Consider the following 23,009-nt stretch of genomic DNA (forward strand, 5'->3'; position numbering starts at 1 on the left):
CATTGCATTCAAATATATTTAAAACTGATACGCTTGTTATCGATCACAGACATCGATAAACTGAATAGCTGAATAAACAAAATGAGTTTACGATTTCTGATCAAAACTTAGCCAAGCTAAAATTCTATAAATTTCTACAGGCCAAATTAGTTTCTTAATTTACAAATCGAATTTGAAGATACATATATATACATATATATTATAGATATATATATAATATATATGTGTATATTTATATATATATATATATGTGTGTGTGTGTGTGTGTGAAAAAGCGTTAGCCAATTTAGTAATAAATTTTGAAAGTTCTTTAAAATTGAATTAGTTACTTTATTTGATAACGTTCATATCAATCTTTCTGTATATTTTTAATATGTATGCATGAATATTTATAAATATCCATAGTCAACATATATATATATAACTGACTATGGATTTACCGCACTTTCTAAAAGTCTGTCCATTAAATAATTATATTTGGTGTTGAAACACAACAAATATTTATACGACTTTGATTTATAGGTCTATATAAAAATATAAAATACGCTCATATACAATATTACGTAATATCAGTATCATATCTAATTGGCGTTTCGAAAACAATTGCAAATTAATTTACAGAGTCACGAAAATAAAATTAATAATAAATGTTAATTATTCAACTAAATGGGTAGTGAAATGTGTTACATGGGCGTCAAATAGCAAAAGTAGTTGGCTTCTCGGGTTTCTGAAACTGTTTGTGGAGTTAATTCTATATCGATGTAGTTGCCACAAAGATCACCTAACTGAACTGTAGAAAAATAGTCGCAACTATGTAAAAATATGTTTTAATTTTATACAATATTGAGTTGATATATGTTAGTCTGCGTGTAAAAACGTTCCATGGCGAATGCCAGCGATAGGTAAATGATAAAAACCAGATACATTTGTTCTCAATTTGTCGGCTGCGTATTCGCAATTATTGTTTGATTTCTCGTTATTATTGTAAATACAATTTTCTTTGTTTTGTTTCCGTTTTTAAATATAAATATATTCTTGTATAAATATGCAATTTGTTTTTTGTTTACTATATATATAAATATATATATATACACCACTATACTATATATATAAATATATATATATACATTAACATATATATATATATATATATATTTATATGTATATACATATATATATATACATATATATATGTATGTGTATAATATGTATATAAATTGCTAAATACATTTAATTGCGCTTTACACATCTTTTAACGGCTCTGAGGCATTAAACAAAAAAAAAAAAAAACAAAAAATTTGTCTTGTGCATGTGTATGTGTGTGTAAGCTACATATGTTTGTCTATCTGTGTATAAGTTTCTGTGTGTATATGTTTGAGTGTTTGCCTTATGAACCTGTACTACGCGCCCCCACAACGTATCTTCATCCACATCCTATTGCTGCTGCCACGACTTCGCTTTCAACTGCAACATTTGTTGGTTTTCCCCTTGTTCTTGCTTTGCTTTACTTGGATGCGATCCTTTTGCTGTTCATCGGAGGCGGTGCGCAGCTTATGATTCAGCACCTGTCGCGTTATGGACAGAAACATATCCTCCACATTGAGGTTGTCTTTGGCGGATGTCTCAAACAGCTCAATATCCATTTGCCGCGCAAAGCGTTGCGCATCCTCTGTTATGACCACCTTGCGATCCGGATCATCATTTTTATTGCCCACTGGAAAAGCAATTAAAATGAACAAAGTTAGAATATACAAATGTTTAGATTATATAATCCCAACTAGTCACCTAATACTTTGTTGACCACATCGCAATTGTTCTGTATCTCCTCCAGCCAGCGGCGCACATTCGCAAAGGAGTCGCCATTCGTGACATCGTAGACAATGATCACGCCGTGTGTGCCGCGGTAGTAGGTGCTGGTAATGGTGCGAAAGCGCTCCTGTCCAGCCGTATCCCAGATCTGCAGCTTTACCCGCAATCCGTCGATCACAACGGTGCGTATTTTAAAATCCACTCCAATTGTCGTTATATAACTGCCCGAGAATGTGTCATCTGAAAATCGTATGAGGAGCGAAGATTTGCCCACACCTGCAACAATGCACGAACAGAGTTTAATAGATTGAAGAAATTGGAAATTGGAAATTGTGTACAAATCAGTTTCATGCAATTATGTAGTAATTGTGTGAGTGGATTTATTTTTTTTTTTTTTTATTTTTGTTTTGTAAGTGCAAGCGTGTAACAATCGTTGAAACTTTCTGTTTATGCAACAACAAACAGCGACAACAAATCATTTGGTAGCTGGCAGTTCTCTAATTACAATTGCAGTTGCTCAAAACGCCCTTAAAACTGAGCGGAGGCAACAACTCGATTGCATTTCGAGCTGTTTATGAGTTCGCATTAACCGACACTTTTGTGGCAAATGCAATTTAAGAATAAAATGATCAACAAATTTTGTATTTACCTATAAGTGCAAATGTACTCGATACTCGAATTTCGAGTTTGAAGTCCCCTTATGTAACAGTAAAAGTCAATTATTTCAAGATCTGGCAACACTTTTTAATACAAGATGCCAAAAATTGAAAATTCATATTCATGCACAACATAAATACATATATATATATATATATATATATATATATATTGATTAAGCTTAATTGTATATCGATAAGCTATAAGCGTGCATAGTGCGAGAGAAAGAGCACGCTAATGCCAAATTAATGAAACGTGTAACAAAAATGGGGGTTAGGAAGCAGCAACTGCTAACAGATTTATAATTTGTTTTACATTACAGATTGCGCCAACAGACAGAGAAAGAGACAAAACAGCTGATTGGACGCAGATAAAACGCAAACACAAAACCCAAACAAAGAAATCGGTCAAAAACACAAGCCAAAAAAACCGTGGGCCAGGCAAATGCACAAATTGGGATTGAGCAAAAGCCGCGCAGGTTTTTACCCTGTTTTCTGTGTGTATGTGTTCTTTTTTTTTATTTGGTTTGTTGCTATTTATAACGTTGCTTTACTGCTGGGCAGGTGTAAAAGATGCATGAAAAATGCAAGCATGTTGTATGTACAAAATACATGCATACATGTGTTAGTATGTACGTGTGTGTATGGAAATATTTGCAGTTGCACTTACCGCTGTCGCCAATTATAAGCAACTTGAACATATGATCAAAGTGGCGTGCCATTTTGGAGCTGCTGTTGTAATTTACAGTTAATCGGCGTTGAGGTTAACGCTGGCAGCGGCGCTGACGCTGCCGTCCAGTTGAACAATGCAAAAATTTGTGAAAATATTCTGCTGCTACTGCTGCTCCGGCTACTGCTTGCTGCCTTTTGTTGTTGTTGTTGGTGTTTTTTTGCCGTGCCTGTGCCTTGCTCCCACACACACACAGACAGACACACCCACACACATATACACTTGCGTGTGCCTCTGCCTCTCGCTCGCACTCACAGCGTTGATGGTGGCTGCTGCTGCTGCTGCCGGTTGCTCAAATATGATAAACTGTTGTTCTTCTGGCTGCTGCTGCTGCGGATGTGTGTGTGCGTGTGTGTGTGTGTGTGTGATAAGCTCGCTATTGTTATTACTGTTGTTGTACGAAGAGTTTATAGTTTGTTACTTGTTATTTAATTCCCGGCGTTAAAGCACTTGACGCTGCTGCTGCTGCTGCTCTGATGTTGGTGTTGCTTTTGCATGTATTTATCAGCAATTTGGATAGGGGCCGCAAAGCATGAAATGTCAGACAGAGGCCGACTTGTTGTTATTGTTGTTGCTGTTTCTTCTGCTGCTGGTGTGTCGGAAGCGTAGTTGAACTTTCGATAATGTTGATACGTTTATATTTTGGCTACTATTTGCTATGCGTATTTAAAAATATAACAAAGCTATTAATGTCACTCTGACAGCAAACACAACGCATACGCACAATAAATTAGTAACTTCTTTCTTTTGCCCTATCTCTTTCTTGCACACAATGCCAGCGAATTATGCCTTTTATTATTAGACGTTGTAAGTTAAAATTCCACACACATATATATATGCACTCTTGTGTTTAAATTATATTTGGTTTATTTTGCACCTGCTCTGCTGACTGGCTTCAATAACTTAATTAAATTCATATTCTTAAATTATATGCATTTTATGAGTAAACTATTACTAACGCACGTATATATATGGAATGGAGTACGGATATAAAAAATACATCGATGTATCGATGCTGCCAACGATATACAAATATGTGCGACACTTCACAGCACTGACTTTATCATCGATAACAGTTTGATTCCAAAATTTCAATTATTATTTACTGAATACAATACATTATATAAAAAGAGCAACTAATATATTTATGTGCCATGATTGTAGCATAAATTATCTTTAAATATCCAATACCTCTTAAAACTAAGCAACACTTATCAGCGTTGTTGATATCGAAGTATCCAGATTACATCTCTATAACATCGACTAGGATAAGAGCATTTGTAATACCGATTATGCCACGTTCCCACTGTTTCCTAGCATCACTTATTTATTTCAATGTTTGTTCTTAAAAGTTAATTAGCATTAGCACACTAAAACAAGCAGTATTTAGTTATCAAATCAAAATTGTATGTATATATAGTTATTTATTAATATATATATTTTCTTGAATGTTCCACACGCACTTCAAGTGTACTTTTCTGTCTGCTATGAAAAAGAGCGAGACGCATTTATCTCTTTTTCTCTATCTAATTAATAAAAAACAAATACTAGGAATGCATTGGAACATTGTTCTTGAGCTTACACAAATAAAAATACAAAATTCTTTAGTTTGATAGTATGTGTAATAGAGAACTAACAACACTTATTAAAATGAAAAAAAAAAAATATTTCTTTACCTTATTCTTTTCTCTCAACTAACTTAATTAAAAATTAGACATAAGTAACTCAAATTAACACACTTAAGCAAAAGCTATGTACAAAGATGATACGGTTAAATTAAATTATTTACAATAATCTTATGGATATAGTACCCATTCAGTCATTACTTGCGGGAACGAGCGCGTGTCCGATTCGCCACACATGATATATCGAATGGCGAATGGAGTCCACGGTTCAGGTTCTGCCCCGCGATGCTGCGTCTGCGCGATCGCCGGCACGAGATCAATGTCGGTGTATCCCTTTGGATTGCGCATGGCGAGTTGCGGGTGCGTTGTGCAATTGGTTCCCCATTAAACTTGTCGCCCAACTCCACTTCATCTGCTGACAATCTGGCAATATTTTGCCTTGAGCGCGAACGAGTACGGCAACCCAAGGGCTCAGCGTCTTTGTTGTGTCGGGACTCAGCGTAGAGACTTGAACGAGTCCGTTGAGCCCCGTTATGGTGCCCATCATCACTGGGCAATGTTTGACGGTTACGCGTGCGCAGTGGTGCAGTGTTGCGCAGTGTCCGATTTGTGTTGGGTCGTGTTGTTGTTGGTATTATTGCGTTTGCCCTGGTCACATTCTCCTTCTCGTTTGTGCAGCGTGATGAGCGGGATGGAAAATTATTCCAGTCAAAATCTGATTCAGAGTCGGAATCAGCTATTGTATACTTGATATTGCTGCTCTGCGGCAGAGCACGATTTAATTGGCAAGTCGTTGTACCTCCTACGGCTGCAGTTCCCATCGAAGCAAAAATTTCAAGTGGATCCAAATCATCATCATCATTATCATCATCTTCATCGTCGTCCTTGACATCGACATCGGATTCATCAGTTTCATACATGGACGGATTATACGGAACCACACTGCAATCATTGCATCGATAGGTTTCATTATTAAGATTCGTGCATTCCGTATGCATCGGATTCGAACCGCACAGCACGCAGTAGAACATTGTCAGTGTGCTGCCTTCGCGTCCACCGGCTCTAATGCAATTTTGTGCGGTGCACTGGGTCGGGACAACAAGCTGATCGGCGAACGCATCATTCTCCTCCCAAGAGGCATCACTGTTGCAAAAGGAACCAAATCAAACCTCGGCCTTTCAACAAGAGCTCAGAACTTAATCACAACAACTTACCGATCCGGCACCGTAATGCCCCAGTATGCAACTGAACGGAATCTTTCGGTATCGTTGCACAACGGGCACTTGAAAAAATAACCAGCCGAGTTGGCATAATGCTGCAGACAGTCCTTGTGGTACCAGCCGTTGTTGCAGCACTTGCCGTGCATATATTTGGTGCAGCTAAACGTATTACCCGGCTTCACCAGCAGCTCAAAGCATATCACACATCTCTCCCTCGCTTTGGGACGTTCTGTGTAGGATTCAATGTGTATATTGCAGAACGATTTGTACGTGCCAACATATTGATTCTGTGAGCCGTTATTTAGCCCACAAGGCGTGTGGAACGCTTTGCGGCAACCGGGCTTGCAGCAGCCAATGTTGGCGCCCGCCTTATGGCAGTAGCAACAAAACTGAAATTTATAAAACAAAAAACGATATATAACATTTTAAATTTGTTGCCATGGTATAGTAAAAGGCAAAAGGTGCGCATCTACTAGTTCTAGCTGGAAAGATTTATACGCACTCAGCATGAAGGTATGTAAGTATATAAATATATATATATATATATGTATTGCTTGTGTCCTTTAAATACACACACTGCAAGGGTATATGAAAAAAAAAAGGTTGAGCAGGTAGCTGAGCCACCCTGTATAAGGCAGAATGGCGGCTTGCAATTAATAACAGCTGCATAAAACTTACCAAACATTTGGTGCGTTCCGATTCGGCTTGAATATCCTTTACAGTAAAATTCAGAATGTCATTGCTCCCATTGCCCCGTTGCACCAGATTGGAGCTCAAATACTATAGCGATTGATTGTGTTCGTAAATAATGTGTTTTGTTTTGAGCACCATTGTTTTTACATACCAGACAATTTTCGTGCACATCAATTTTGCCACGGCTATGAAACTTGCCAAGGCGCAGTTCGTCATCTGTGCTCGAGCGACAAAGAGTGCACTTCCCCATACTTAATATGAAATTTATCCGATTTGTTATAACTTATAACGTTCGCAATGATGGCCGCACAAATGAAGTTATTCTGCGAATGTAAACATATATTGGCGGGAACGCAAATGCTGACGTCTATTAGCACTGTTTCAATGGTCAAGTGTTAGTTAACTTTCGTTTTATTTTATATCGATACATATCCAATCGATATTTTAGCTGCAGTGTTACTAACTAAAAAAAAAAAAAAAACCAACAGCTTAGCGATGGCAATTGGCGGCAGTTTGTGGAAAACTAATGCAAACGTAAATATGCGAGTTTAGATTCCGACAACAGCCGACGAACTTAAATTTAGCGAAAAAAAATTGTACCTACATATGATTCTAGTGAAAATTTGTAATACAATAAATTACAAGTTAACACGTCAGCTGGGACTAAACATATGTACATATATGCCTTTATTCACACGAGTTGCTTTGGTTAAAATTCTAAAATGTAATTTGCACGGACGCATTAACGTAAATCTTTGTAAATATATTTCGGTCATACACTTTTATAATTCCTTAGTACATGCACATACATTCTGTTGGGTAATAAATTATTTGGACAGTCGCACCACAAGCGACAATTACAATACAAAGTTAATTATTACACAAATTCCATAGTAAAATATAACTAAGAACCATAATTTGATTGCCCTATCGACTTAACTGCTATCAATAATGATGCATATATATATATAAATATAACTAGATTTTACACTTTTCTCGAGCGAGCAAGTTCTACAATACGTTGCTATTTGCTTAATCTCTATATATTGCGGCTTTGTAATGAACAAAACAGTAAAACACAATAACGAGTTGGGCTTAAGTAGATGTGCAATAGCAGGTGCATCATCATCTACCTATATGCCTGCACGTTCCAATGCGGTTAGCTGGGTGCCTAGCCGTTCTTCCTTGGCTTTTCGCTCAGCGCTTATCTTCTTTGAGCTCTGATACGTATTGAGAAAGGTCTGCACATCGATTTTACCATTCAGGAAATGCTCCACATGACGATCACAGTCGGCATCCGCATTTGAGGCGGCTATTTGCAAAAGTTCCTGTATGAAAAACTTCTTATTAGAATGATTATCAATAACGTTTAAAATTGTAGGACATTTTACTCGAATGTGCTGTGGTGCATATTCCTCCGATTTCTTCAAGTATTTCTTGTTCAATAGATCACATTTTTCACCGAGCGTTTTAAGCGCCGTGTAGTCGTCGCTGAGCCGTCGCTTTAGTTCAACTAGATGTGTGCCCTTGCTTTCGTTTTCACCTGTATATAGAGTAGCTTTAGAGTCAAACTGTGCAAGATATCGGAGCATATTTACGCGATATGTTCTCTACTTGATTCATCATGGAATCCAGCTCCTCATTCAAATGCTGCACCACAGACATTTCCTCAATAAAATCATCAAAGAACTCGGGATCTCGATCAAGCTGCTTCAGTTCATCTAGCGATAGTGTTGACAAATTTGGCATATTATCGTCCTCAACTTTTGGTTCATTGACGCCATTGCTCTCCTCGTTGGTCAGTTGCTGCTGCTGCTGCTGCTGAGGCGTCTGCTGCGCAGTAGGCATCTTGCAGTCTGGCAGCAAATCGCTAAAAGAGTTTCCTTTCTATACTAAGGGTTCAACAATATTAAAATATCATTAAAGCCTACTTCACCACATTTGTATATAGAAAATTGTATAATGAATGTACTCACCTATTGCTTGCTAGAACTGAATGTATCTGCATAAAATTATCACTTTCAAAAATGAAATTAAAACTGGAGTTCTTCTTTTTTTGTAATATTATGTTATAACAAAAACAACATTGCATTCTATGAAGCACCGTTTGTTTGACAGAGTTGCCACTTTGCTACAAATTAAATACCAACCAATTGGCCAACAAATGGATATTTCAAACTCTTGTTTTATTTTATAGATATTTTTTTTAAACCATATGTAGATAGAGGCACATCGATTTATCACAATATACATTGTGGTTAATAGGCAATTTTTGATGGGCAAGACCCAGTGACGAACAGGTAGGGCCAATACTTCAAGCATGTTGAATACCCTGGACAAATGGCGGCAAACTACAGCTGTGTTTGGGCCCAGTACAACCGCAAATTGAAATAGTATATCAAATGTTCAACTGTTGTTTTAAGAAAACATTAACGAATAAAAAAAATCGAACAGTCTAGATACTTCGCCCAGAGCTATAGCCATACATATGTAAAGGCTAACAAATTTGCTTAGATTAATTTAATACAGCCACACTGTCCTCCCTGGCATTGGTAACTCTGCCAACCACAGTGTTTCTCATCTCTATTAGCAATCAGCTGTTTTTCATTATTTTACAATTCAGAATATCGCGCTGCTAAACTCGAGATCGGAAATATTTACATAATAGGCAACATAAAAACCTAGGCAATGGCATTGTTTGAAATGAAGTGGCTTCGGCGTTTCGTACGTCGCCACACAAATCCGATACCAGAGCATCGTGCCGATCTATGGAAGCGTCGCTTAAGCATTGGCTATGCAATACTGGCATGGCAAGCGTTTGGCTTAGTGTGCTACATGGTCTTCACCGGTCGCAACGACTGGGCGAAACACTATGGCTACAAATCGGAGGAGGATCTGGCCCTGTCACCGGCACAGCAATTTGCCAAGCATATTAGAGTTGAAGGCTCCGGAAAAATTATACGTCTATCAGGATTTTCTAAAGTGGAAGAGGTACCCTTCGACTCAAACACCGTAGAGCGGGTGAAGGACTGAGCATGTTTGATAATTTAGTTGGTAATTTATCTAATGTAATGTGTTTTTTTTTTGTTGCAAAATAAATTTAACAAAACTAGTCTATATGGTATTTCGAGCCACGTCTTGGTATTTTACCGACAACGAAGAACGGTCACATTGGTAGCTAAGGCAAACAGAAACAGACGCCGCTGCAGCAAACACAAACAATCAAAGCTAAGGCTGCTAACACACGAGCAGCAAAGGCATCTGCAATAATAATAACAATAATAGCAACAACAATATTGGCAAAAATCAATTAGGAACGCGTCCGTATGTGTTTCTAACAGTATACATTTAGGGCTTTACCGTTGTTGTTGTCAATACTGATCTATTTGTATGTCGCGTTGCATTTCGTCTATAAATAAAACAGAACAACAGCAACAATATCATCGAAATCTATTTAATGAATATTAATTGGCTATCAAGCGTGCAGTGCAGTCCGAGATGAAGACGAGGTCACAGAGTCTGCCTCTCAACCTCTCTCTATCTGTTTCTTTGTGCTATGACAGTGTTGTGTGTGTGTGTGTGTGTATGAGAAATAACGGGACTAGCAGACAAACAACAATAACAAATGGCATTTGCACTGCTCTTGTCTAATTGGAATTTTTGTGCCAAAGAAATGCTTAAAACAAGCTCAAGCCGCAAATGATTGCTAATTAGTTGAATTTAATTTTTTTTTTTTTTGTTTTAATTTGATCTCTTGCAAGGCTTCATTCCCGACACGCATACGAATTTCTAATGCAATTAACGTGCGCACCGCTGCCGACGTCGCAGTCGATGCCTGTGGTTGCTGCAGCAGCTGTGTATAAAACATAAATGTGTTTTTTTTTTGTTCTTTAAATATATACAAATTCTTATGTATATGGTATAGATGTGTATGCACATAGTACATGAGTTATTTATGTGCTCCATTTTTTATTTATTTGTTTTATAGTGCAGTTGCAGAAGACAGAAAGAGAGAGAGAGAGGGAGAGAAAGAGTGTGTCTTAAACAACGTGGTCGTCTAACGGCATTTAAGTTTGTTAGCAATTACAAAAGCAAAGTCAAAGTGCATATGCTGCAAACACACACATATAAACGTTTATATATGTGAACATATATGTGTATTGTGTGTACCGTTGATTGATTATTACTGTTGATTGCAGCTGCCTCCAACATTGCATCTCTTGCGGGTAAGTGTTGAACAATTATGACAATTTGTAGCTATCTTTATTTCTCTTTACCCATCTCTGGCTGGCGAAATTGACTTAAAAGATCATTAAAAACGCATTAATTATATAATTCGAGTGAAATTTTGTATAGTTCACTTTCCAATTCTATGCCAAACAACAACAACAACAGCAAAACGTAAATCATTAACAATTTGTGCATAAATATTAACAGAAATGAGTTTAGAAATGCAACAGCAACAGCAACACGACAAACGACAAACGCCAAAAGCCAAAAGAAAAACAACAAAAAACGTTAGTTTCTATTTTTACCTACATAGCTGAAGTAAAAATGAAACCATTTGTTAATAATTTATTGTGTATGTTTTTTTTCTTTCTTTCTCGAGAAACGAAAGGAAAACGTATTATAATATGTTTTAACAATCGAATAATAAAAGAGCATTATACAAGCGCCGCGAAATGTTTAGCATATGGTAGAAATGCGAACAAAGCGCGCGATAAACACCCAAACATAAACACACATGTCAACAAAGCATATTTCGAGCATGAAAACTGGAATGGGAATCGTAATGGTGGGGGGGGATAGACTCGAAAGAGTGTTTGGTGACAACGAATAGGCGATACCCTACCTCGCCGTTTACTGACACTCACATAATATTTAACGAAATATTTATCGATCAAACAACGATTATATCGATTTTTTATGTTTCTCTATACGCATTTTATCCAAAAATGAATACCTTCATGAGTTATCGTTACATCAATTGATCGAAAATGATCAGTAAGAACTTTTGACCGCTTAATCGTTTTTATTAATTATCCAATAGATCTGCCCCAGATCTGAGCGCCACTTAAGCACAGTTTTATGGTAGATGGTTTATAGCTAAATGCTACAAAAAAAAAAAAGAAAATCTTTTAGTTATTATTCATCGTTGAGAGACCGTAATTGGCTTCAATCAATTGAATATTAAGCAGCTTTTTAGATCCATAACCGGCCATCCTTCTCCTACACCCCCAATTGTAGGGCAACGGGGGCGCACCAAAGCGTAACACTCACATCGAGGCGAAACCGACAGACAAACGAACAAACACGAGTGAATGTTAGTGATTCCTAATACCCTGTTTAAATGGTGAAAATGCATGCCTCTTATTAATTTAATCGTGGAGTGGTTTATATAATATATTGTATTAGAGCATTAAAATAATCGTTGACGAATCCGTTGATTTACTTTCTTAACATTTTGTACTGAAAACTTGTCTGCAGGGTATCTAGCAGCCGAGCATGCTCAACAGAAACATTTCTAGTTGCTTTTTTTTTTTTTTTTTTTTAATATACTTATGTCATGCTCGCTGGTCAGCCGACTGTCTGACTAGTTAACTGCCCACTGTCTTTCTCAGGTGCCGCTGCCAAAGCTAGGCGTAATGCGATCCGTTAGTGCCGCCCAGCGATCATGGGGTGGGGATGGGGGCTGGTCACCCACTGCGGTGGGCGGGGGACGGGGCTAACACCGCGACGCCTGTGAGCAGCGATAAGTGACGTTTGTTTGCCGATGGTCATAGACCCCGACGAGTCTTCGGACCGGCTGGCCAAAAACCGAAACCTAAACAATAAAAAACCATTTAAGAGAAAAAAAATAAAAATAAAAACGTAAACGTAAAACTGCAAAAATAACGCACAAAGCCGACGCGGTTTGTGGCTTTTGCGGTTCCGGTAGGCCCCAAACGTCTCTTTTTGCTGTTGTCCGTCCGCTCGATAAGCCCACGACACGCTAGAAGCAATCGCATCTATAGAATTTGGTCTCGGGGCAGGGGCCAAAGACGTTGTTAAAAAAAAGAAGACATCAGATGGGAAGCCGAGTTATCTAAGGTATCTGTCTGCCAACTGCCAAAGAATACAAAAGAAACAGAAATATATATAAAGAAAATGAAACTCAACTGTCATCAATGATGGCATTAAGCCAATGGCCGGCTTCTCAGTTGATTGGCCCATGGGCCACATCATTCAGCGGCTGGGAAACGCTTTCATGGGTAACCCGACCATGTGAAATCGATACAGAAATGTGCCGTCCCCCATTCTGCTATCGTCCACGGCAATGTTTCTCATTCTGTACAGTTCAGTAGTTGACGCCTTTTGTCCATTGCTGACATACCCAGAGGCGACACTAACATCCATCAGAAAACTGGCAAGCAGCTTTTTCAAAATGATTTTATGTTGGATTTCATATTAGCACAGTATAGATATATTGAAGAAGTTGGTGGACACATATAGCAAAACATGCACATACAATAGTTTATTTCTAATATGCTTATTAATTGAACATTTTCTTAATTTCCGATTTGCTACTATTATTAAGAGTATTCTACAATTATAAGCTATGGTCCCAGTCATCTAAGCATATTTGGTAGGTGCAAATTTGCAAAACTTTACAAATGAAATATTTTCAGTATAAAAAAAAAAAATGGTTTAATTTGGGATCCAAGATTTTCCACCTTTCAAGGGTAAGCTTAGGTAGCCAAAAATATAGATATATCTGGAGAGATAGATATAGATATAGATATATATATATACACTTCTCTATCGAATATTATTATAGCCTCGCAGGTGTAAGGAAAACGTATTAGTCAATATAAGTAATCATTTATTTATGCATTTTTTTATTTGTATACCTTTTTGTTGATTTTTTAAATTTAGTTTTCATTTGTCATTTGTGACAGTTATTTGTTTAATTTGCTTTGATGAGAATGTGGCATTTAGTGGATTTGGTGTTATTGATACGCAAGATGATTTCGTGTTATTGAATCAAGAACGATTCGATCCGGATTCCAATATTAATTGAATGGGTCCGTGCTTTAGAGAGAGCAGTTAGACGTGTAGCTACGGGTTACGACTTACAAGTTGAAGCCAGGGTTGTGTCTTCATTGTTCGCCTTTGCAATTTCATTGGAAGTATTGTTCGACTTACTATTTTCTATAAAGTTAGCTGACGATTAATTGTGATCTTTTTGTGGGATCGAAACCCTGCCGTAGTACTTACGCTCAGCCTGAGATTCGATGTTTTCTCTACTGGATATTACGTTTAATCCGCAACTACTCCACAGTGTTGTCAGGGAAGATCCAATGTTCTCCAGCGCCGTCAACTTGTGTCCACCCTCGAATAGATCTGTTGGTTGCATGTCAACGTCTTTATCTTTAGTCTTGTCATCTGACACGGGGCTCCGCTTAAGGTTGCCGTTTAACATATTCTTCAAGAACGACATAATGTAGATCCAAATCGAGGAATTCTCTTGCCACAGCACACCAAAAAAATACACGTTTACTGTGCACCAAAAATTTTGTTTGCACAGTTTTATTAAAATGGGACAACAAAAAAAATAATACGAAATAGTTGAACAGCCGAACTGTTTTGGTTTTGCCTATAATTTAAAATGTAATAGGCATTGGTCGGCCAAAAAACGTCGAAGTCAAATGGTAAGCCTGCTTGTTAACAATTAGATTTTTTAATAATTTTGCTTATCGCGCGCGTTGTGTAAGTGTTGTAAAGGGCGTTTGCACAACAGTATTGGACGACACGCCACGCATGCGCTGTTATCTAAATACATAACATTGCACTGTTATTAACAGGCGCGCGCGCCGAAGCAAACATTTTGCGTTTGCAAACTACGGTCACACTGCTTGCAGTTGACTCGGTCAGAAAACGCGCGTCGCGTCGCGTTCGCGTTTGTTGTCAGTTTCTTAGCTCTTTTTTCCGTGCGCGCTGTTTTTATTCTCTTGTCTTTTATTTTTGTTTGTTTTCCCCCCCCTGTAAATACGTTCTAACTTATTTACATGACTAGCACTCTGCTCAGTATGATTTATGTGTATGTGTGTGCAAAAAGAAGGTATACAAAAACCTTTTACAGTTATTTGTTGCAAACAATTAATGGCGCATGTGTGTGAGTAAACATATCGAAATCCGGAGCGTGTGTACGTGTCGCCATGTATGTCTCTTTGTAAGCGTGTGTGTGTGTGTGTGTGTGTGTGTTGAATTCATTGTTAAGCGGTCGCAACGGCTCAAGCGGCTCTGCTGCTTGTTGTTATTCTTCAGTATGAATTACACGCATGACATTCATCAAGTGTTGCTGTTCCTTTTTTTTTTAATTTACTCTCGTCTTCTCAGACACAACGACAATGTGTTGTTGTTGGTGTTGCTGCCGCAGCAACAGTTTCATTTGTAATTTGATTTAAGATGCACGCACACACGTATGCTTACATCCTGCTTGTATGACACACTCGCTCTCCTGCTGCAACATGTGCAGTGTTGCAAAATTCGTGCTAAATGTGCGCGCGTGGTATGCATATTTAATTCTTATATTAATTAGCATTGAAACGCGAAATAAGTTCACGAGCTCAGTTCCCATTTCTTGGGCGGTAATTTGTAATTATCTAATGGCAATGTCACTTATCGCAGTGCAAACAATAGATAAACTTAAACCACTCACACCACTGTCCAGTCATGTCTGTATTAAGGCATACACATGTATAATTATTGCTATAAATGTACATACATAGCTGTATAATGACCCACGCACCTGATTTAACTCGCATGTTGTTTGCCTGTAATTAACGAAATTGCGACAGTCCAACAAAAATCAGATTTTGCGTGCATGATGTCATTTTTTTATGTTTGTGTTTCAATTTAAATGTCGCAGTGTCGTCAAAAGACGAAAGCCTTTGAGCAAAATAAACACAACATTTGCGTGTACGTCGTGTGGGCCGCCGCAGAAGATTCAGTTGAGATGGGAAGATGTGAAGCCAAAAATTGCGATATTTTTGACGTCACAGTTGTTTGCATCTAGGGCTGCACAAATATAAGACTAGGGCTATCAATTGATTAAGCTTATCAATTAATTGTAACATTTTTAATAATTTATTTTGCCGCCTATTTTTTTTTTTTTTTTGGCGTTCATATTTTTGAGTGATCTTTTTAAATGATCAGTTTGATACGTCATTTTCGGCGAGTGAGCAAAATTTGTTGCATCTCCCAGCACAACCTCAGTTCACAATATCTTGAATATTTGGCCGGCCGGCCATAAACGGGCTAGAGGCAGTTTTTATGATGCTTATGTATGTACGTATCGTTCGTTTGTATATATGAGAGTAGTGTGAGTAGTACTTCCCAATCTTATTGCACATTTTAAGTTCTCAATTCGCTACATGAGTAATCAACACGCTGGCGACATTGATGACAATGAAAAGCGAACCATATGAGCAAATACACAAACAAACTGACACAAGCATGCATTGCATATACAGGCATATACATACATATATATGTATGTACGTTCGACATTTAACTAGACGTCAAAGTTTGCAGTTTGAGTCGCATTTGTGCTTTGCATTTCGATTGCGAATTATTATTAATTGCATATTAATGATGTGGCCGTGATTTTTTGTTGTTTGTTTTTATCTTAATGCTTCTGACATGCCCGCTGTTAGTTAACATTACAGTGCGCTGTTATTCTCTCGCTCTGTCACACGGCTAATCTTACATTCTTGGCGTCTCCCCCACTTACACACGCTGAGAGCGAGGCTCAGCAATAACAACAATGCATGCGATTGTCAGAGTCAACAACAATAACCACGGCAGCAGCAACAACACAAACGAGTTATTGTTTTTAGTTGGCATGCAACAGTTGCGCGCTGTTTTATTAGCATCTGCTTTGAACTTTCATTCATCGTTTGGTTTTGCCACTCAATCGCCTTCACTTGCATTGCATTAACTGCGAAAATGGCCTGCAGAAATTGTACTTTCTTCTCTTGCACATTAACTGGCATCAGCATAGAAACATACCCACATATCTAAATAAAATGAGCAGAGTGTTAAAACTGACTTAAATGTGTGATAACAGCATAAACAGCGATAACGATTAATTTTAAGAACGATTAAACGAAAACCGACGACGTTGCCAATATATCTTGAAGAGCAACGATAAATAAATAATTAAAAAAAAAAAAAAAAAAAAAAAACACACACACACAAACAACAACAACAATAACAAATTCAATCAAAGTTGAAAGTTAATGATTAACGTTTTGCAAACTACCAACAAGAAACACAAACACAACAACGTAGCCAACAATTCCACAAAATGATTAAATTAAAATCATTATTCCGCAGAGGACAAGGAACCTCGAGTTCTGCCTCCTCCAATAACTCATCGCACAAGCAACAGCAGCAGCATTCCAACAACAATCGACAGAAATCACAGTCCAGCACATCCCTTAACACAGCGCATGAGCAGCAGCAGCAGCAACAACAACAACAGCAACAGCAGCAACAATCACTAAATAACTCTGCGTCAGCAGCGACAACAACAACATTTTATTCAAATCACGACGCAACATACGAACGCGGCGTCGATGTGGGTGACGAGGCTGCGCTGCTGCTGACAACACAACAACAGCAGCAATTGCAGCAGCAGCGACGCCAGCCGCAACAGCAGCTGAGCAATACGCTGCCGCAAAAGAAATCAAAGTTTAAAGGACAAAAGCAGCCAAAGCAATTGCCACAGCAGCCACAACAGCAACAACAACTTGAGCAGCAGCAGCAGCAGCAGCATCAACTGATGACGTCCATTGCTGCTGTCCCAACACCAACAACCAATAACAGCAACAGCGGTCACAGCAATAATAATAACAACAGCAGCAACGGCGCATTGGCCGCATTGCAAGATGGCGGCGTTGCTGCCGCAGCCGCTGCTGATTTCTACCAGCAATTAGCAGCAGCAGCAACAACAACAAATGCTGCAGGCAACGGCAGCAGCAACAGCAGCGCAGCAACGAACGCTTTTCCAGCCGCAGCAGCAGCTGTTGCCGTTGCAGCCGTTGCCGCTAGCAGCTATCAGCAGCAGCATCATCAACAACAACAACAACAGCAGCAGCAGCAGCAGCAACAACTCATCAACAACGAGCAACAGCAACAACAACTGTTAGAGGTACGTTACGCTAAGCAGCAACATATTTTAACATATTGAACTAATCGAATATTAACAACACTTCCAGGCTAACAATAAAATGCAGGAGCTGCACAAACAGCTGGAACGACTTGGACGCGAGCAACTGCAGCTGGAGATGCGCATCACAGAGCTGCTGCCATACCAAAGCGAGGTGACCAAACTGAGGGGTGATTTGCTCAAGATGCAGGTAAAACAGCAAAAAGAAAAGCAGAAGAAAAAACTACAGTAAACGCTCGACAGACGGACGGCTCGCTTAAAGCCAATTAGCTTGAAACAATTTGAGTGTTTTTCTCAGCCAATTTTGATCTCTAAAGAATGAAATTCGATATTTTAGCGTCCAGTCTGACAGTCTGATAGTTATTTCTAGATATTTGGAAAATTATAATAGAATGCATATCTTTCTGTATTACTGTAGTTGTTCATCTCGCTGAGCAGGACAGGTACTCATATATGAGCTTTCACTGTAGTCACCCAGACAGCGTGTCGGTTCGTCAACTAACCACAAAGGCTGTCAACTGTTGTCTAACTATTGCCTTGTTTTTTCTTTTCTCGTTGTCGTTGTTTTTGTTGTTGTTGCTGCTGTCATTGCTATTGTAATTGTTATTAGTGTTCGTTTTGATCTAAAACTGACGTCGTTGCGCTTCGTTACTTTAACCAATTTATTGATATTCAATATGTTCCTATATGCTCTGCGCTCCTTTAATTGAGAAATTGTTGCACAGTCAATGCTAAAAGTATGCACTCAGAGTTTCAGTTGATTTAATATCTTAAAAGCAACTAAACAAAATCTGCCTTGAAGTTTGTTTTCCACATGCATTAACCCAGGCATTATTTGTATTAGTCTTAATTTGCTGTCTACTCAAAATTGGTTAGATTAATCGAATGGTGGGGACCCGAGTTAGCTTTGGAACTGAGTCTTACGCAAAACTTGGTTATTTGCAGAAACAAACAGAAGAAACAGCAACTGGTTTGCTTAAGGACTCCGCATATATTTATTCTGGGTTCGTTCAAACGTCGACTTGTTGAATGGACTATTATAGAAGGGTTTTACTGCATTTCATTCAGTTTTCATTCGCCGGAAAACTGTTGACACATATAATTAGCACTCAGTATTATTATTATTATTATAATTATTTTTTTTTGCGGCATTATAAAAATATACAATACGCTCACCTGCCACTCGCTCTCTGCTTACAGAATCAACAAGAGAAAACACAAATGGAAATTGGCAACTTGAAATATGAAAATGAATCTTTGCGCAATCGTTTGCGGGACGTTGTTAACTCGCCATTGTCGGACGCAGAAAAGCACCAGATCATACAAGACTCGCAGCGCTTGCATAGCTCAGCACCCGCCTCCATAGCACTGCCCAATGTGAGTATTTATATACCTTTAATCATATAGCCCACATCTCATAATAACTCATAATAACTGAAATCCGTAGATAAACGAAACGGCGCATGATGGTACGCCATGCCTCACGCCGGACTGGGACAAGCACTCGTCGTCAAGTGAGATTTCAGTAGCGTGCCTGCAGGATAAGATCATACAGATGGAGGAGACGCACTACTCCACTAATGAGGAGCTACAGGCGACGCTGCAGGAGCTGGCCGATCTGCAGACACAGCTGACCGATACGCAAACGGAGAACGAACGTCTCGCCGAGGAGAAAGATGTGCTCTTTCAGTCGCTGTGCCGTCAGACGGAAATGCTTAATGAGTCGCGGACACAGATCAACACATTGCAGGAGCTCCTCTTGCGCGACACAAAGCAGGCGGCCGAGGTGTCCACCTCGGAGCGAGAGAAGAAGCTCCTTGATCTAATACAGACGTCGCAGGAGGAACGCGAGACTTTGCTGCTCAAGCAGGAGGAGCTGAACGCGGAGCTGGCCGAGCTGCGACAATCGCGCGACGCCGTGCAGCTGGAGCAGCAGCGACAGCGTGAGCGCAACGCGCTCCTTGATTCACAGCTGGATGCGGCCAATGCGGAACGCAAGCAGAGCGAAGCGCAGCTCTCGTTAGCTAAAGAGGAGATCTCACAGCGTGCAATTGAGATAAGCAGGCTGAGCACGTTGTTGGAAAATGCGCGCTCCAAGATCGAAGAGCTGGAAGCGGATCTGGCGCGTGGGGATAAGACTGATCTTAGCGATGTGCTCGATGCAGCACGCCGGGAGAAAGATACGCTTGAGGAGCGCCTGGCCGAGCTACAGGATCAGTGGTCGCGCAGCCAGGCGGAGTTGCGTCGATTGCGCGAGCAAGTGGCCGGTCTCAGCGAGGAATGCAAGGTAGCCAAAAATAATGCCAAGTGCGCTGTCTCACATCTCGAGTATCGGCTGGAGCAGCTGCAGTGCGAAAAGGATAAACTGGCCGGCGATTGCCAGACACTGGAGGAGCGTGTCGCCGAGCTGCAGGTGCAGTGCAAATGCCATCAGGAGGACAAGGCACAGCTCCAGGAGCTGCTGAGCGAAACGCAGCGACATTTGGGCGATGTGCAGCTGCAGCTTAGCGATAGCGAATCCCGCCTAGAAAAGGAGACACAGCTGCGCAAACGCGACGCTGACGAATGGCAACAATTTCAGGCGGATCTTCTAATGACAGTGCGTGTTGCCAACGATTTCAAGACTGAGGCGCTCAGCGCACGCGAGCAGCTGGTGCTCGATAACAAGACGCAAAAGGAAAAGATCCGGCTACTCGAACAGCAGCTGGAGAAGTTAACCAAGCAGCGTAAGTAACCAAATCAAATAACTGTTTTGCTGGGAAATGCGATTAACCTACTCTCGCACTTCCTTACAGAAATGCAGCAGACGGAGACGCAGCAATCGGTGCTGTCCAGTGTGCAGCAGGAGATGGCCTCACGGCGCAGTAAACTCAGCTTTAGTCGTCAGGATTCTCGACTCTCTGTTAAAACGCTGATCGAGAGCATCGAGAACAACAAACAGGTGAGTCAAAGTCTTTCACAAACTGCGCCAACTAATCTCTTGCGTTCCATACTACAGCAGGGTAAGTCGGATGAGACCGAATCGCATTATAGCTCAACGTCCAGCTTGAATAGCGGCACGCCCGAAACTGGCAACACGCCCATTATACTGCCCGTAACCAGCGACTGGCACGACAGTGTAAGTATTTGTAAATGCCATAACGTGTGCTCTCAATTAAATAACACTTTTTATTTTCTTCATCCGTACAGCTGCGCTTGCCCGTGCTGCAGAGCAGCAATCTACATGTGAATGTTAATGCAGCAGCAGCAACAGCAGCAGCTGCAACATCCACAGCAGCTAACACTACCAAAGCAACACAGCAGCAACAGCAGCAGCAGCAGCAGCAGCAGCCGCCGCCGCCGCCGCAACTGCAGCAGCAATTGTCGCAACAGTCAATGACAAGTGCGACATCATCTTCGCAACCCTCCACACCAAACACACCCAGCAGCTTGCAACAGCAGCCGCCCAGTCTGACAACGCCAGTGCAGACGCCCACCAGCGCGCTCGTGAGCAGCCTTAGTTTTGGCAACGTCTCAAAATCCTCTATCAGCGGTAGGTAGTGGCATGCAGCTGGCCCATATCCATGGATAGTTTATTCAATTTATTATTAATGTAATATTTATGACCTCTTGCAGGTGAGCGCAAGGATCCGCTCAATATGCTGGCCAAAAACGGTGGCTCTAAGCGAAATGCGCTGCTCAAGTGGTGCCAAAATAAAACCGTTGGCTATCGCAACATCGACATCACGAACTTCAGCTCATCGTGGAACGATGGGCTCGCATTCTGCGCCATACTACATTCCTATCTGCCGGATCGCATACCATACGACACACTCAGTCCGACCAACAAGCGGCGCAACTTTTCGCTAGCCTTTGCCGCCGCGGAGTCGGTGGGCATTGGCACCACTCTGGTGGGTCCACTCGGTTCTGTCGTTAGCCATAAATTTTCTAATTAATCGATCTTAATTTAATTTTAATTTATCATCGCGCAGAACATCAATGACATGTGTCAAATTGAGCGACCTGACTGGACGCAGGTCATGTCCTATGTAACTGCTATCTACAAGTACTTCGAGACGTAAGGCGACATCGAACTGAATCTGGAGCGGATGTCCACACACCTTTTGTATATGTATTTTCTCACTCTTACGCAATTTGGGGCAACTATTTATTTACCACAAGTATCCACGCATTTGGCGCCCAGGCCCAGCAATTATTTTGTCGCGAATTCTAGCCTAAACAAATCTGATTCTTAACCACACTATGCTTATATTTTATTTTTTTTAACCCTTTTTTTTTCGTGCAACTTTTTGTTTACTCATAATATGTAGTTATTATTATGTATTGTCAGGTTTATACGTTTGCGCTGCAGTTGAGGCAAAGTTTTAATAATTATTGTCAAATCGCCGATTTCAGAGTTTATTTTATATACATACGCATACGCATACACATACATATACACATACATATATATACGAGCATAGGAAACCTAGAGAAATCGAATGGCCGATTAGCTTTAGTATATTTATTATAAAACAAGAAACTTATTTTAAACTCTGCGAACATTAAACTGTAATTATTTAAATTAACTTTTTTCTTCGTGAAATGAATTACATTTTTTTTTCGCCCCCCACAGAATACATATGTACATATATTCCCCTCGCAGTTTGAGAGCCACTGTGTTAGTGTTGCTGTTTAAGGGTTACCAATCACATCCTCGGTGACTGGGATTACTGGGTATTACTGGGTATCTCACAGCCAGTTGCACCCAACTGAAAAGTGCTTGTTTCGATCTTCAGTTTAAAAAAAAACCATCGTTAAAACGATTATATATATACGTATTTAGTTAATATAATCGCTTATCGCTTGTTTTCTATAGTTCTCTCATATATTTCGGCGTATGAATCTTAGCGATAACATGCTTCCAATAGTTAATAGTAATGGAGAAGTGCCGTCCTTCGGCCTCCGTTATGAATCTGTGTCGCCGCCCGCTGTACGGAATGTGGGCCTGTATAGTTTCCAGGACCTCGCGTGGAAGTCGCCTGTCCAGCACGTGGAGTGTCCATTCGGATGGAGCAAGGA

At 39.9% G+C, this 23,009-nt stretch overlaps 6 protein-coding genes across 9 annotated transcripts; 2 read left to right on the forward strand and 4 right to left on the reverse strand.

Annotated features, from left to right (window-relative positions):
- Nucleotides 1-552: 552 nt before the first annotated feature.
- Nucleotides 553-4,161, reverse strand: Rab35 (RAS oncogene family member Rab35). The gene is made up of 3 exons (XM_002055607.4): nucleotides 3,136-4,161; nucleotides 1,786-2,085; nucleotides 553-1,714 (listed from the first exon to the last, which is right to left on the reverse strand). The coding sequence occupies exons 1-3, from the start codon at nucleotides 3,185-3,187 to the stop codon at nucleotides 1,461-1,463; spliced, it is 606 nt and encodes a 201-aa protein (XP_002055643.1). The 5' UTR covers nucleotides 3,188-4,161; the 3' UTR covers nucleotides 553-1,460.
- Nucleotides 4,162-4,599: 438 nt separating this feature from the next.
- On the reverse strand, nucleotides 4,600-7,330 carry Phf7 (PHD finger protein 7). The gene is made up of 4 exons (XM_002055606.4): nucleotides 6,885-7,330; nucleotides 6,719-6,820; nucleotides 6,035-6,429; nucleotides 4,600-5,963 (listed from the first exon to the last, which is right to left on the reverse strand). Exons 1-4 carry the CDS (start codon nucleotides 6,981-6,983, stop codon nucleotides 5,018-5,020), a joined length of 1,542 nt encoding a protein of 513 aa, XP_002055642.2. The 5' UTR covers nucleotides 6,984-7,330; the 3' UTR covers nucleotides 4,600-5,017.
- A 145-nt stretch (nucleotides 7,331-7,475) lies between these two features.
- On the reverse strand, nucleotides 7,476-8,865 carry Vsp37A (Vacuolar protein sorting 37A). 3 transcript variants are annotated; one of them, XM_015171222.3, is made up of 4 exons: nucleotides 8,710-8,865; nucleotides 8,332-8,625; nucleotides 8,125-8,276; nucleotides 7,476-8,061 (listed from the first exon to the last, which is right to left on the reverse strand). In XM_015171222.3, the coding sequence occupies exons 2-4, from the start codon at nucleotides 8,579-8,581 to the stop codon at nucleotides 7,867-7,869; spliced, it is 597 nt and encodes a 198-aa protein (XP_015026708.1). In that variant the 5' UTR covers nucleotides 8,582-8,625; nucleotides 8,710-8,865; the 3' UTR covers nucleotides 7,476-7,866. The 3 variants fall into 3 exon arrangements, with proteins under 3 accessions (XP_015026708.1, XP_032295455.1, XP_002055641.3); XM_032439564.2 differs by having other exon boundaries at nucleotides 8,332-8,620; nucleotides 8,710-8,845; XM_002055605.4 differs by having other exon boundaries at nucleotides 8,332-8,603; nucleotides 8,710-8,840.
- A 437-nt stretch (nucleotides 8,866-9,302) lies between these two features.
- LOC6632185 (uncharacterized) lies at nucleotides 9,303-9,850 on the forward strand. The gene has a single exon (XM_002055604.4). The coding sequence runs from the start codon at nucleotides 9,422-9,424 to the stop codon at nucleotides 9,764-9,766; it is 345 nt and encodes a 114-aa protein (XP_002055640.1). The 5' UTR covers nucleotides 9,303-9,421; the 3' UTR covers nucleotides 9,767-9,850.
- A 1,082-nt stretch (nucleotides 9,851-10,932) lies between these two features.
- Nucleotides 10,933-22,516, forward strand: spdi (split discs). Of its 2 annotated transcripts, none has more exons than XM_032439563.2 (10): nucleotides 10,933-10,959; nucleotides 17,114-17,930; nucleotides 17,998-18,138; nucleotides 19,149-19,325; nucleotides 19,396-20,674; nucleotides 20,744-20,889; nucleotides 20,947-21,066; nucleotides 21,138-21,480; nucleotides 21,564-21,838; nucleotides 21,920-22,516. In XM_032439563.2, exons 2-10 carry the CDS (start codon nucleotides 17,562-17,564, stop codon nucleotides 22,007-22,009), a joined length of 2,940 nt encoding a protein of 979 aa, XP_032295454.1. In that variant the 5' UTR covers nucleotides 10,933-10,959; nucleotides 17,114-17,561; the 3' UTR covers nucleotides 22,010-22,516. The 2 variants fall into 2 exon arrangements, with proteins under 2 accessions (XP_032295454.1, XP_002055638.3); XM_002055602.4 differs by lacking the exon at nucleotides 10,933-10,959 and adding an exon at nucleotides 14,652-14,834 and having other exon boundaries at nucleotides 16,845-17,930.
- On the reverse strand, nucleotides 13,579-14,376 carry LOC6632184 (uncharacterized). Its single transcript, XM_002055603.4, has 2 exons — nucleotides 13,991-14,376; nucleotides 13,579-13,924 (listed from the first exon to the last, which is right to left on the reverse strand). The coding sequence occupies exons 1-2, from the start codon at nucleotides 14,211-14,213 to the stop codon at nucleotides 13,839-13,841; spliced, it is 309 nt and encodes a 102-aa protein (XP_002055639.2). The 5' UTR covers nucleotides 14,214-14,376; the 3' UTR covers nucleotides 13,579-13,838.
- Nucleotides 22,517-23,009: the final 493 nt, after the last annotated feature.

This window comes from Drosophila virilis, chromosome X (assembly GCF_030788295.1).
Source record: "Drosophila virilis strain 15010-1051.87 chromosome X, Dvir_AGI_RSII-ME, whole genome shotgun sequence".
In the NCBI taxonomy this organism is placed as follows: Eukaryota; Metazoa; Arthropoda; class Insecta; order Diptera; family Drosophilidae; genus Drosophila; species Drosophila virilis.